Consider the following 15,565-nt stretch of genomic DNA (forward strand, 5'->3'; position numbering starts at 1 on the left):
GCCGCGGGCGCTCCCGCCGGGGGCTCCCAAGATGGAGGCGGGCGGTGCGGCGGGGCGAGGCAGGGCCGGGGCCGGGGCCGGGGCCGGGCAGGGGCTGCGCCCGGGGCAGGTGCGCGGGGCGGCGCCGCTGCCGGGCCGGGGGCGGCGCTCGGCGCTCCGGGAGTGACAGCGGGGCCGGAGCGGGGCCGCGCTGCGCCCGCCGGGCGGTGACTCAGGCTCCCCCTCCCGCCCCGCCTCCCGCCCCGCTCGCCCAGCCCGGGCCCGGCCCAGCCGCCGCCGCACGGCGCCGCCACCGCCCGCCGAGCCCGGGGCGCCGCCGGGAGCCGCGCGGGGGCCATGACGGTGGAGCAGAACGTGCTGCAGCCCGGCGGCGCCGCCAAGGTGAGACCCCGCCGGGGCCCGGCCCCGGGGCGCCGAGCGCCCCGTGCCGCGTCCGCGCCGCACCCGGGCCTGGCCGCGCCCGCCCCGGCCCCGCCGCTCCCCCGCGCCGGGGGCGCAGCCGCCCCTGCCGAGCCGCTCCCGGGCCTTCCCCGCGCCGCGGCCTCTCCCGGGCCCCGCAGCTCCAGCGGCCGCGGAGCCGCAGCGGGGGCCGCGGGTCAGCCCGGCCGCGGGCTCGGCGCTGGTGGCGGGGGGCACCCCGCGCTCCGCGGGGCCCGGGCGGGCCTGTTGCGCTCGCAGGGAGCCGGGCGGGGCGGCAGCGCTGGGGGCGAGCGGGACGTGCCCCGGAGCACCGCGGGGTCCCGGGCCAGCTCCCCGCGGGGAGATGCTGCTCACGCCCGGCGTGACCCTGCAGCGCGGCATCCGCGCCCGCCAAAGGTGAACGCTATTTCCAGCCGGTGACGCTCTCCCGCTGGAGTGGGGAAGTGCCGCGTTTGGGCACTCGTGTTAGCGCGCATCGCGGAACGGGGTTAAGGGAATGACGGCGCTTACGGAGCTCTCGCTGCACACCAGGACTTGGCAGGGAATGTTTCTCTGTCAAAAAAAAAAAAAAGGAGAGAGGAAAGGATGTCTTTTAAAGCTCTTCGTCCCTTTAAGTGAACTGAACCGCGTTGAGAAATATCTAAAATTAAATTTCAGTGCTTTTTAAACAGTGTTTTTTAGGCTTTAAAGGTAACTTGCTGGTTAACACAACTCTTCTGTTTAGTGATATGACGGCTGCCCTCTTCCTTGATATTTATTTATTTATTTATTTAATGGCATATGCTGCTTTTATAAGAGGATAAAGGTATTTGTGCTTTGGTGTAGTCAGTGTTGAAGTTAAATGGCTGCAGTCCTAAGAGTGGACAGTGGGAATGTGCTGATTAAGGTGTAATTGGTTAAAGTGGTACAACTCGCATTCAAGAAGCTCATTTGGAGGGAGAGGCGTGTCTGGCAAAGACTGCTATCGTAGTTGGAAGTAGTTAGCACTGATTTTTGGCTGCTTCAGCAGGAAGGCAAAGGCTGCTCGGACTGATTTTGTTCCTCAGTCAAGTGTTTTCAGTTGGGGTGTGCTCACAGGTTAATGTAGCAGATTTACTGCTAAGTGTGCCTTCTGTGTTTGAAAACTTTGTTGCTGCTGCGCATCTGACAACTTTTGTGATCAAGTTTACCTTTTATAAAATCTGTTTCTAATAGTTTACTGAATACCTCGCAATTGTCTCATCAGATACTCAGTTACATAGTCCCTCCTGCACGCTGATCAGAGCTGCCTATTTGCGCCTTCTGTTAATAATCCTGAAGGAGAAATGTTAGATTTTCAGCTAAACTAGAAGAAACATTGCGGTTTCCAGCTGAACTGCTTGGGGGTCGGTAGTTCAGGGTTACTTTCGTTTCAAATCAAGGATAAGCTTAAAGGTGATTGAAGATGGGTTGTGGCAGATGCCGGGTAACACAAGCTGCAGTAAAAAATAAAGTTAGCAATAATTCTGAAGTTGTAGTCAGCATCTATGGGTGGTGGTCACTTCTCTAAGTATAGAGACACTGTGTAAAATAAGTTTTTTTTCATGGCAGGGATTTTCTGTTTTATCCCAAAGTGCATGCTGGAGTGAGGAAAAAGCAAATCTTGAGGATACTTTTCAAAAAAGTATCGTTTGATTCCAAAGTGAGTATCTCGTTGCTTATTGAGACTAACGAGTAGCTAATTGGGTTACAATTTTTTACATTGTTCAGGTTATTTGTATGTAAGAAGAAAAATTTTGAAGGTTTAGTGGGCTGATGGATGGAGGAAAAGTGGAGAAGCTACCGTACCACTAACTCACCCTCTTCCCTCAAAAGAGGAAAATCTCATGCTCCGCAAATAATGAGAGTTTGTTCTGGAGACCTCAAAGTTTGTTATGATTATTTTCTGTTAGCGTGAAGAAACCACATAGAAGCAGAAATATATTGGTTTTTACAAGAGATGCCTGAGTCATCAGCATACTTTATTCAGAACTGTGGTTCCCAACATTGTTCATCAGATGTTTTCTTACTGTCATACAGGAAGCGTGTGTCAAACTTCAGCAACACTTGGACATGTAGGTTTGTATTAATAAATGCTCTAACTACAAACAGCCTGTTTCCCACTGAAGCTATCTTTAGGTTATTGTGTAGTAAAAGCAGCTGCATCGCGTCCAGAGAAGTTTTTTCTTTCATCTCTACTGGTCATCTTGACTCCTAATTAAAACCTGTAATTTATTTCCTGCAGCAAATATTTAATCATGTTATTCTTGCTCACATCTCTTGCGTGCTTCTCTGACATTGTTAGGTGTGTGGAGGTTATAGGTAATGGTCATATTAGGACTAAAGCATGTGAATAAAGGTAAACGGCCTGGGAAGTTAAGGAAAAGGGCCTTCTTGTTTTGTCCTATCTGTATTTCTGTCCAGTCAAGTCCTTTTTTTATCAGGCAGTTTGCTGCTGAAGAACTAGTTGCAGGACTCCCTGTGCTCCAGGCAGTACTGTACTATGCTGTACTACAGTGCTGGTGCACACGGGCATGGATTTTCCTCTTGAAGGAAAACCTTCCCAGGTGGCTCTTGTGCTGCCAGACCCTTCACTTGGCCAGTGTCCCTTACACAGGGTTCAGCAACAGGGGCTGGGGGAAATGGTGATTTTTCGAGTAATTGGAAGTAGCTATGCAGGGAGGTAAAAGGTGTTTCAGCATTGTCTCAGCTCTCATAACTGTTGTGATGGCCATCTCGGAACAGCAGGTTGAAGAAACTGGGTTTTACAGGGTGACACTTAGCTGGCCTCTCAGCAATGTGTGTTATCAGGTTCTACTGCTTCTGGAGAGGGCCCGAGTGTTGGCTGATAGATGGGTTTAAAGACTGTTTTATCTGTCCTTTGGTTTCCCACACCCACTGTTATTTCAGACCTGTGATTCAGCAGTGCATTGGCAGCGTAATTTCGGGATAGCAGAATGAAGTTAGGTGTGTCAGCTCAGCTCATTTTTTTCTTAAACTTTTTTTTTGAAGAAGCGTAAACTTTTAAGGCTATTTACTACTTGAAGTAATGCCTGTCTTAAAGCAAGGTCTGATACTACATACTTCCTCTCCCATACTGTTTTTTTGGGGTAATAAGGAGAAAACTGTGCTAACTCATGTGTGGGCCTCTGCTCTACTCCATCTCGTGGTTATGATGTACTTATTTCTGAAGGATATAGCACTGGCTGCTTTGCTTTCCTGAAAGCAAAAGCCACTTCATGCAGGAGACGATGCAGTTATCTGTCTCCAGCAATTGGAATAGGGATGTTGATGCAGTCCTGGATGGCAGGAAGTAATTGCAAAGTGTATCTACCAAGCGCTTGGTACGCAAGGAGGGTAGCTTGGGATATCTTTTGTACTCTCTTTCTCCATCTCAATAGGTGGCAACCTTCCAAGGTTTTAAAATCCAAGCCTTTAAAATCTCTGTGTTTTAATAGCTGAGTTCAGGGTCTGCCCGATAGTGGATGCGTGGTGGATCCCAGAGGCTGCAGGATGCTGCTCTCATCACATGGCTGGAGCTGCTCTTTCCTGTGACCAATGTGCAGGTGTCCTCCTGCATCTGAGAAATGCATCCTGGATCATGGAATGAGGATGGATTACATAGCTCTGTGTTTGGACTGTGTGCCAAATGGGCTTGAATATGGGGGGTTATACCTGCTAGTGCTGGTACCCAAAGCTTTAGTACCTCTTTTGGCCAAGGTGAGAAGAATAACCAGACCGATTTACTGAAAGCATTTGCACCAACTACTGAGTAATTAAAAATCATTTGAACTGCTGTGGAGTTATGCTTTTAAATGTACACATCTTGTTGTGTATTTTAAAAAAATGTAGTTACGCCTTTGACACAGATTGCCCTTGGTATTTTCTGAAAGCTAGAGCAAGGTGCAAGGGTCAGTGATTCAAAGTGATTTTGAAAGCCCTTGTCAGACTGGTCTGCTGAATGCCTTCTGGTTTTGTGACTGCTTTTATGGATTTTGGTGTGAGGTGGGTGTGTGTGTGATAAGGTGATAAGGTTTTTTTTTTTGCCGTTTTGTTTTTTTGTTTGTTTGGTTGGTTTTGGTAGGGTTTTTTTTGTGTTTTTTTTTTTTTTAATCTGTGCAAACCTACTGAATCTCAGAGGATTGTTTTTATTGGTGTAATATAATATGAATCAGCACATTTCCAAAACCTTTAATAGCAGTTTAAAACCTGTTGCGTTCAGAAAATCTTTCACAGAAGTTCAGTAATGCTCCTGTGGTAGCTGGAGTTTACAACTGTAGTACTATCATACAGAATTTGTCTGAAATAATGTCTTTAAATATATTTTGGTCCATGCCTTGAAAGAAAAATACTGCCTCAAGATATGAAAATAAAAGGCTTATGTTATTTTCATTGTAACTTTTTGTAATATTATTTTAAAATATCTTTAGTAATTCCTTAAAAAAACCGCAATAACCATATATTTTTAGGAAATTCTATATAGACAGCTGCTAGGAGCAGCATCTACAAAAAATGACAAAACACATCAGCTTCTATGAAAAGGTCAAAAAAGCAAATTACCATGTGTCAAAATATAAAAATATTTCACGTTTTTAAAAGTGCTCTGTAAAGATAAGTGGGAGGATAATTGAACAGTCACTTTTCTTGCACTCTTGTGCCTGAGAAGATATGTTTGGGCTGGAAGCAGCATCCCTTTAATTTGTGAATTCAGTTGATGTTCATGGACTTCTGTAACTGAAGAGTAATAAAAAGAAGAATGAAAGATAGAAATTCTATTTGGCTTCTGGCTAAATCTTTTCTTCTTCCTTGAACTAGCTTGAGTGTCAAGAGCCTGATTATTTAGTCCCTGAGAAGCTGATCCATAATTTCAGTGATGGGAATTTTGAGGGATGTCCTCACAATTGGGAAATGATTGGGAACTAGTGCAGTGGCCGAGTTGTTAAACTCAACTTGGAGGCTGCCTATTCAAGCTGGGCCCAGACCTTTGCAGAACCAGCTGGGAGGTGTCTGACCCTCACACATCACCTGTGCCAGGAGTTGTTTGGGGAGCTGCATCAGCCGCCCCCTCACAGCCACTGTCTGGCAGTGCCAGTGATGGGGGGATTATTGAGGTGCCCAGAGGTGCTTCCAGGCTTCCTTAATGTTTTACTGCCCTTTGCTTTCTGTAGTGAAGATACTGATTTGCAGTTTCCAGCTGGTCATCTGGCAAAAGCTAAGAGTTCAACGTGACATTCCTGATGTTCCTTTAAAGCCTAAAAAGTAAACAAAAAGCTTAAGAGCTGTGCCTTCACTTACGCCTTTTCATGTAGGAATAAATTCCTTTAAAGGCCTGACTTTTTGGTTTTGTTTGTTTGGGGTCTTTTTTATTATGAACTTCCTGTACTTATTGTGGAATAGAGTTCTTACAAATCTGATGGGGTGTGTGTGTTGCCAGGACCTGGACTGAGAAAAGTCTTTTCTACTTTCTCTGAGTAGGAAAGCCACAGGTGTGGGAGCAGCTTTTCTGGGAAACGAAACTATCCTGAATGCTTTCAGTTTCTAGTTCTCTTGTGATAACCAATGTGATTATTTTAAAGTGGGGGAAAGTTTCAGTGAGTCAAAATGGAGGTTTGTGTTTGTGTATGTTGCTTTTATTTTGTGTAGTTGTTTGTTTGTTTGAGTATTTTTCTAGATGGCTTTGTTTAAGTTCTCCATCAAACCCCAGTGACTAAGTTACCTGTGTGATGGTCTTTAGTCACTGGCTCCATACCTGTAATTTGAGAGATTTCAGCTTTTCACCAGGGGCAAATGCCTACTTCTCACCAGGACTTGTGCCTGGGGGGAGCAGTGTAGCATCCTGATGCAAATCACAGGCTACAGAATTGGGTGAGTAATGTAGGAGAGGCTGTTGTGACAATGTATTTCAAAAGGATTTTATGATTTCAGGGTAGAGTTCAGCCTTTTCTTCCCGTTAGGAAATAGAGATGGCTTGTGTTAGCTGGTGATTACACTTTATCAGCTGGGGTGCTGTTAGAGAAGTCAATATCTGCCAGGAGTAGAAAATACTTGACTGGAGTGAACGGGGGTTCAGTTTCAGTAGTTCAGTGAAACTAATGTAACTTGTGTGTGACTTCTGCCAGAGAGCTGTGTGTGTGACAGGTGGGTTGGAAATTCCTTCCATTCGCTTTGGGACTGTCATATGTCCAAAGTTCTGGTTAATGGGTGGTCAAGCATAATTAATAGGAAAACTGTGAATTACAATAGTAAGTGGCATGTAAAAGCAGATCAAGTTGAAAGTTTTCTATAAACTCTTCATCTTTTTTTATTATTAAAAAAGGGAGAAAATACTGTGACAAAGCTGACAGGCTGTGAGGCTGAAGTCAAGATGAGGTGGTGAGATGCTTTCCTCCAGAGCAGGATAGCGAGAGCATACCTTGCATGATGGTACAAACTCAGGCTTTCTACCAAGTAAAAGGAAGTTCTTTTTCCTGTTTCCTGCATCAGGTTGGCAAATGGCATCTCTTGCTGTTTATGAAAACTTGTTACTCTTTATTTGACAGCATAGTGTGTTCTGAACAGCACGTTTCAGATTTTTCCATGTTACCTTACATTAATATTGTGCTGGATATAAAAGTTATAAGCTGTATTCTGCCAGCACACCTCAGCCTAACTTGGAGGTAGAATGGAGAGCAGCTGTAGTGTGTGCCATGATTGAGTACAGTCACCATCTAAAATGTTCCTTTATTCCAGCATTAAAATTTGCACTCTGTCATTGTATTGTGGGGTTTAAATCTCTGTCTCTAGATTTCTGTAGTACTTCAAAACTCACAGCCGACTGAGGGCTCTACAGACCATTAGTGGGAGATTTTCATGAAGCTTTTCCCTGAGTGATCCTGTCCACCTTTGTACTCTGTTACCACTCCACTTTCCAGAAGTGAATAAAAGGCATGTTAGTCTGTCTCTGCTGCAGAGGGTTACAGCTCCCTGCCTTAATATTTGAGGCAAGTACCCTGGTCTGTGTTCTGGAGTGGCTGTGGGGGTGTGCTGCCTTCTGCTGAGAGCCGGGCTGTGTCTTCTGGTACAGGGGTGGTTTTAACATACTGAACTACACAGTCATTTTCCTGGTGAATGTGGTGCAGAATCTGTGGGTTTAGGCTTCAACATGAATGAAATGTTGAGCAATGTTTTGAGTCAATGTTGAGATTCCTGTGAAAAGCTATGAAGGAAGAACTGGGTCTTAAAATGGTGTAAAGGACAGACTGACACAAAATGTCGTGAGCTGGACACTGTGGTGGCTTCAGTCACGTGTGGCAGGCTTTGGGAGTTCTTGTCTGTGTAATTATGGACTTTTTTCTCATGTATTTAGTAACATCATTCATTCCAAGCATTTAAAAATCACAATGAAAATACTTAATCTATTTAGACTCTTGCAATATAAGAACCCACTGATTTTGTTTCAGTTAGGTTTCTTAGTTTTCATTCTTTTGTAAATGTCATTAGCTTTTCTTTGCCATAAAAGATGAAATTCAGGAGTGTGGTGAAAGCCATCAGCATGAGAGTTAGTTTCCCTGAAATCTGATGTTGCCTGATGATGGGACTTTAACAGGAACAACACTGTTGTGAGTGGTAGCACCACTGAGTGTCCACAGTTTTAATGTAGCTTTCTGAAGAACGAGTACTGGAGAGGTGGAAAAACAGCAAACATTTGATGTGGAACAGCTTGAAGGCTGGAGTGCAACCAGGTTAACTTTGAAAGCATCACCTGGCACAGATTTGTTTATGTAAAACAGCAGAAATGTTGGTATGCAAATTCCAATAGATTTTGTTCTGAGATGCACAGCTTTGACATGATGCTTTTGTTTATAGCAGGTTTATGAATTATTTTAGCTGGTGGATTCTTGCTGAAAAAAATTATACCCTGCACAGCATTTCTTTTAAAATATTTCTGGTATCAACTAATTGGCAACAGTCAAGCTTATCAAAGTTTAGGTGCCATGCAAATGCAGATTGTACTTAATTCTTGACTAAAGCTTTCTAGCCATCAGGTGTAAGCATATTTTTAAGCTTTACAATAAGCACATGTAGACAGAATAGAGGCCTTACTGTTTTCAAAGCATTATCCATAGCTATTTAAATTTAATTGACCCTTGTACCTTATGCTGGTCTAGGCAGGATTTGTGGAAATGAATTCATGTGATATAATGGCATTATGTCCCTCTGTGGTTTCTTCCTACTGATTGTCATGTTATCATTTCATGGGTGTTGTACCCCAAAATCCAGAGGGCTCCCTTGAAAACAGAATGTTCACTTGCCATTAGGGTCTGAGTCTGAGATGTAAATCTTTTGGATTGTGAATTGTGTAGCTATATTTAATGATGATTATTATTTTTGGTGAATAGTAAATGCAAGGCTTGAGTTCACACGTGGTTTATGTGATAGATGTATGACTCCAAGGGAAGTCAGATACCTGTGCTGAAATGTCTATTCTTATTCTCAAACCAAAACTTACTCTTGTGAATTTCAGTAAAATTTCAATTAAAACAAAAAATAATTCTAAGAAGTTGAATTTAGCTGTGTTATTACTAGGATAAAGCCAGGAAAAAAAAAAAAAGTGCCACATGGAAATAGTACCATTGAAAAATTTGCATTCAGGTGTTTGCTTTGAGAGTTCTTTGAAGTAAGAACTTGGAAAAGGCTTGGGTATGCACGGGCACATGGCATTCCTCATTCTTTTCAGAAGAGGAGGACATGGCAGTAACAGACTCCTATTCCACTTTTGGTTTTGGTTTCATTTCATTCTTCTGAAAGTTAGTTACTTGAAAAAGAAATTTCTCCTGAGATTACAGCTGTTGGAAAAGTGCCTTTTTTTTTTTTTTTTTTGGTAACGCTTTCCAAAAACGCATAGGAAGAAAAAAAACACACTTTACCAAAGTGCATAGATACAAATAGCGTGGTTAGAGGACTGAATACTGTGTATTTTATCAGATCCTGGAAAAATCTTATGTTGTGACTGAGAAAACATTCCTATATTTTCAGATTTTAATTTTTGCTTTGTTTTTGATATAGAATCATGGGAAAACATATAAGAGAAAGCTTTTAAGTTTGTAAATATGATTTTTAAAGCTAAATAGCTTTATAGACATCTCGTGGTTTCCCTTCTCAGTATTGCCTGTTTTCCCATTTGTCAACTTATTTTCTTCAGATTCTGCTGGTACCTCTTATGTAATTTCTCATCTGTTTGAGAACCATGTTCTTTTCATTTAGAGACTTTCCTGCTTTTCTAACTTTGAAAACTTTTAATTATTTGGTGGTAGTAACAGGAAAGTTTTTTTTTTAATTAAGTCATCTGAGCTTATAACTTTTTTGCTTTTATTGGGGTACTAGAATTAAGTCTTCTCTATCTGTATTCTGTTACTTGTTTGGAAATTAAAAAATAACTGCTTACTGGCAACTTTTAAAAGTTCTCTCTGGTCTTGATTGTGTGTTATGGGACTTGGTGCTGAAAGCCTCAGAGCATCTCTTGTGACAACTCTGGCTGGACCACAATTGTCCCCCTGCCTGAAGCTGACTGGGCTACCTTTTTGGGTGCAGTCTGCTGGTCTTCTGCATGACCTCTGGATTTATTAATGGTAAAGACAGATTTCCCCATCATCACCGGTTCCAGCTCTTGCTAACGTGGTGTGTTGCCTTGAAGGTTTTTCTGGGAGTGATTTAAGGACGACTGGTAAATGTGCTACCTCCTGCTAGTGCTGTGTGTGTGGGGGTGTCTGCAGTGCACAGACTGTGCTGTGTTGTCAGAGGCCAGGGAAGGTGCCAAGGGCTTTGTGACCTTACTGAGTCGGAAAGGGTTGAAGATTTTTCTATCAGAGGTTATTATCTCTGTCGTTTGATGGGGAATGTGTAGGCATAATGCTGCTGCTAGAAAGGCGGCACAGACTTAATTTTTTGTTTGGGAAGGAAGCACGGAATTTAAATTTTTTGTTTCACATTGTTTTCCAAAAAATGTGAACTGTTTAGAAGAGTGCTTCATACCCTTTTTTCTCAAGTCAGCCTGTGAAGTTTCAGCTAGGTTAGTGGTGATGGCAGAAAGTCACTCTTGGTGATGATTACTGCTACACCTATCTATCACCAAGATAGGAAAGACTGACAGGTCTAAATGATGGCAAATAGTGCTTATAAACCAAATTTATCATAAGTTTCTTGAGATCATGTCTGAACATATTAGAATGTAATACATTCATCTTTCTGTGGGAGCTAAGGCAAATGTGTGTTTCAATATAAGGTAATTCAAAGTCCATTAAAAACCCCTGAAGATTCTAAACCTTGCCTTTTTTTTTTTTCTTTCTCCTTGAAAGAAACCAGCCTAGAAAATTTCACTTGCCCTCTGTGGAGTGCAGTGCTGAATTTACTATTTCTTTAATTGCGAGGTGCTAAAATTATATGCTGATCCCTGGTATAAATCTCACCACATCTTTAAATACTCTAGTCTCTGTTGTGTTTGAGGTTCATTTCAATTCTAAAGACATCTGAGTCCGTGGAGGTTATTGCCTAATGAAAGCGAGAGCTGCTCGCTGACCTTCACAGGCCAGCAGTCCGTGGTGTGGCAGTGGCCTTTCCGCAGGGACACAGCACGTGCCAGCGCCTTCCTGGTGCCTGACCCAGGAAAAGCTGTCTCTTCTGAGAAGCTGGAACTGCTGTCAGTAGCCTGCCACCTTGCAGGCAACCTGTTAAACACTGCCCCTGATTTTAGGTGACTTAATGTTACATGTAGTCTTGTTCTTCCGCAGAGTTGCATCCTGCCCACCTCCTCCCTGCTCCCCGAGATAAATACATGTGTCTCTTCACGTGATTTTTGTTTAAATGATTAGTGGGGGCAGGAAAAGCTATCCAATAATTTTACTGAATGCTGCAAATAACAGCGCATGACTTTTCTGATGGAATTTCATCTTGCAATGCACCTTGGATTAACAGCTGGAGCAAGGTGATCAGTTGAGTCAATTCACCTCTGAAACACCTCATTGCAATGGAGTGGAGGTGCTCCTCCTCTGTTCTTCCCAAGCTGCCCTGTGTTGTCTCATCTAACTTCTTTTGGCCCAAGGAGTGGGCAACAGCAAGGCAGTGTGATCAGGGGCTACGCCCTGGCTGGCTGAGCTGCAGGAAGCCCAGGATGCTGCTGAGGGTTTTGGGGATCCCTGCAGTCAGGTCAAGGTGCTCGTGGTGGACTTGAGCTGTTGGGGCTGCTGCTTCCGAGAGACAGGAGGGCAGACATGCCTGGGCATGTGCACACTCTGTGATCACAGAGTCTGTTTCTTTAGGAAATCTTGTTACTAATTTTTTTTTTTTTTTAAATTGGACTAAACGGAAGAGCCTTTATTGAAAAGGCTTTCTGTTAAGTTGGGGTTTTTTTCCCTTCCTATTCAAAACAGACAGCTGAGCTCTTTGCCCAAATGTTTCCCTTCTATTGAATACAGTGAACTCTTTGTAATACAGACCTGTCTATAAAAAGTGCAATTTAACTTTTATTTAAGATTTCCATGCTGCACTATTCTTAATTTTGTGTGGGAAAATTGGTTGTGAAATCGTCCTGGTATCACTTACCTAGGGCACGTAGCGGAGTTGTTTGAGGTGAAGTGGGGTCTTTGATCTCTGTGCCATTAACAGCTGCAGTAAATGAAATCCTTCTGGATGTGCACACTTAAACCAGAGAGTGGTCCATGCAGGAGCAGGCTTGAGTGTGTGCATGTTCATTTGTGTGGAGTATAACCGTGAGGCACACCAGGAGCACCGGATTCCTCTCACTGTGGGAATTTTAAATTCATCTCCTGTTGGAGTAAGTTTTCTGCAATAGTGCCTGAGCAGGAAGAGGGCTGTGAGAGGATTTTCTCCCCCTTGGTTTCTCTCACTGGATAAAAGTAGGATTAAAATAATGGCAGAGAAACAACTGATTCTCATAAGGCTGCTGCTCCACAGCAGTTTAATCCAGAGGAAATAAGTGCAGCCTTTGTCTTGTCCTCTCCCTTGTCCCACTCCTGGCTCTTCCTAAGGTAATAAGAAATTAATGACCGCAGAGAGTGACTCTCTGCTGGTTTATTGAGAGCCTGGGCTGGATTACTGGAGGTTCAGGCTGTGGTGCTGGCTCCAGGGGAGGAGTGGCTTGTGGCCAGAGTGGGTGGCATCTGGCAGCACCAGCCTGGGCTGGCCAGCACTGGCAGGAGCTACAGCCTGGTAAGAACAGCTGACTCATCAGAAGCAGCTTGTGGTCTGACAGCCCATTTAAGTGTTATTGTTTGTAAGTATTGCAGATACTTGGATCCCACTGATCTGAGGACACTTGGAATTTCCAGAGTGGGTTTGTTTCCTCCTAGGGTTGTTGTCTGTTGTCATAATGGCAGAGTGAGGAGAAGGATGGGGCTAGCTTGGTGTTGTTTCCTTGAGAGCTCTTCTGTATTGTGCAGAGCAGGGCAAGGCTTTTTGGAGAAAAACAACCCCATAAACATGCTAAACATTTGAATTGGCTTGTGGGTCTGTTCTCTTGAATTGAGAGATAGCCCTTAGCCTCACAATGACATTATATATGGATGATGAAAGGACAGTGAAGACTTCAAAGGGAACCAGAAGAGCTTGTGTTTGGCCTGATGGGTTAAACTGTGATTGGAATGCAAAGGAAACATCTCAAAGTGTAGAGTTAAAGCGTGGCTCTTATAGCAGCATTGTTTTAGACCTCAGAAAGACAAGACTGGACACTTTTAATAGTGGCTGCAGTAAAATTGTACCCTGGTCAATAGTCTTTCCTGTGAGGAGAAGGCTTTGTGTCTTGGTGGTGCCACCTGGGCAGACACTGTAAAATTTAATGTTTAGGCGTGGTGGTAAATGTCTGTGAACAGAAGAAAAAAAATTGAGAAGGGAACTTTTACAAGAGAAAGTGGCCAGGAGTGATTGGAAAAATGTGTATGTATTCTGCTTTAACAGGGGGCTTGGATTAGATGATCTTCAGAAGTCCCTTTCAACCCCAACCATTCTGTAATTCCCTATGTGTATATTTATAAACAAAATATATATGTGAGCTGAGACTGGAGCACCACTGGTATCAGGGTACTGCCCAGCTGTTGTCCGTGGGAGGGCTCTTGGAGGAGCCCTTCTGAATTTCACATGTAGTTTACAGATAACATGTGCTAGTGCTGTGAAAGACCCTCCCGCTGCCACCAGTAAATAATCACCCAGAAGATTTGAATCAGAGCAGACCTATTTTTGCTAATTACTGTCACAGTTGCTGAAATATGTAAGAATCAAAAGGAATTCTTGTGAAGCAAATTTTCCCATGGTGGCCCCAGTGAATACGACACAAGTTTAGCTTGCATCTAGTTAAGTGAAACTCAAGATCTCATCGGTCTTACCGTAGTTAATTAATTTTAGAGCTGCTGTCATTACTATTGGGAAGCTCTCTGTTGAGCTGAGTAGGGTGTGAGAAATGGTGGTGGTTTAAAACACACAGACCTTAAAATTCTCAGTAATTTTGTATTTCTGACACCTTTTATGTTCTCAGTAAGCAATAAGACTACTATCCTTTCTTGATTATCATCCTGTCACTGTCTTTTTGGAGTAGCTATCAGTAAGAGCCAGAAATGTGGAACTAAACAATTCTTCACTCAAGCAACACTGTTCATAAATCAGTTCATAGACTAATTTTAATATTTCCCCTTGTGAACTGACAGGTTGTCCTGCTCGTTGCAAGAGTATTCCCCAAGCAGGTGATGATTTGGCTCACATTTAACTTCTGAGTGTTTTTGTACATGTGTATAACTGTCTGAGGCGGGTTTGCCTTATATTTAGGATGAGAGAATACAAACCAAACTCCTCAAACCTCTCTTTAAAATCTCATTTCAAAAAGTTTAAATATTAGCTTGAATAAAGATAAATTTAAGCATTATATGTTGAGAGTAAATGAGAATTTTTTTGGCCACATATGGGACTCAGAGTAGTGAGTGTTTGCATGAATGCATGAGCTCGTGTTGTGTAGAATCCTTAATATCAAATACTGAAATTCATTGAAAAATCACTCGTTAAAGCATTTTCAGTTGAAGTAGTACAGCTTTATTATTGCTCATGGAAAACATAGAGGTGTGGTGAGAGTATTCTGAGTGTTTTCTTAGGATGAATATAGGTTATATAAAGCTATGATTAAGTAGAATCCTTCATTTAATTTTTGAGGGAGGACTGTGTGTGCACCTAAGTAATACATTCAAGCCTTTTCCCTGTTAAACTTTTATTTGGGTTAGGCTGTGGTTGGCTGGAAGTTCCTGCTATGCAGTGTGTCCTTTCGCCTCCTTGAAGTAAGTTTTTGCTCTCAGTCCAGTTGCACTTTGTACAAGCTGCTGCTGTAATTGGCAGGTTTTGGCAGCCTGTGCAGAGCAGTCCCAGACTGAAAATCTGCTGTCTCTGTGCATGTCTTTTGCTCTCCACAGGTGATTTTTGTCCGAGCCAAAGCTGAGGTGCATTTTGCGTTTGTGTGTGTTTAAAAATATATCTTCACCTACTTTCTTAGAGGATACAATGTCATGTAAGAAGTTTCTCTATTCATACCTGAATAAAAGGAAACCCAGTTAGCAGATGCCAGGCAAGGGAACCCAATTCTGTTGTACTTTAGGAGGTACTGGAAAAATGAACACCCTATACAGCCACTGCACAGATTTAACTCGGTCTTTGCACTTGCAAAACACTGCTTTAAAAAATATATGTATAAATATGCCCACTTTTTAATTTATATATTTTATATATGTTTATTCTGCACATACACAGAGAAATCTTGAGGACAGAGCTGATAAGAGCAAGACATGCCACAAAGCCTTCTAGAGTTGAGAGTGTTTTCCCTGTGTTTCAACTTAATATCTTCCTGGAAGGAGTTAGTTTTTATTTGCCTATTTGGAACTTGACCAACAGCTTATTTAGAGGATGGTTAATGTATCTGTTGCTGGAAGCCATAATGCTCTGCAGTGTTTGTGGGCCTTTTAACTATTCCTGGGAGATATGATTAATGTGGCAGAAAATGACATTCTCAGTGGTAATTGAGGGTCTTTAGTATGCTTGTCCTTTGTATGTTAAATATTTTTGTTTATTTGTTTGTAGCAGAAACTTAAAGCCTTTTTATAGAGGATTACATTCCTCTAAGCTC

General features: G+C 43.0%; 1 protein-coding gene across 2 annotated transcripts in view; it reads left to right on the forward strand.

Annotated features, from left to right (window-relative positions):
• Positions 1–245: 245 nt before the first annotated feature.
• Positions 246–15,565, forward strand: part of USP25 (ubiquitin specific peptidase 25) — an 89,663-nt gene continuing 74,343 nt past the window's right edge. For both annotated transcript variants that reach the window (XM_050331867.1, XM_050331865.1), the window contains exon 1: positions 246–381. In XM_050331867.1, coding sequence (XP_050187824.1) covers positions 337–381 — 45 coding nt within the window. In that variant the 5' untranslated portion in view covers positions 246–336. The remainder of the gene's footprint in view (positions 382–15,565) is intronic.

Source organism: Myiozetetes cayanensis, unplaced genomic scaffold (genome assembly GCF_022539395.1).
Source record: "Myiozetetes cayanensis isolate MyiCay16 unplaced genomic scaffold, myiCay2020 scf5-8, whole genome shotgun sequence".
NCBI lineage: Eukaryota > Metazoa > Chordata > Aves > Passeriformes > Tyrannidae > Myiozetetes > Myiozetetes cayanensis.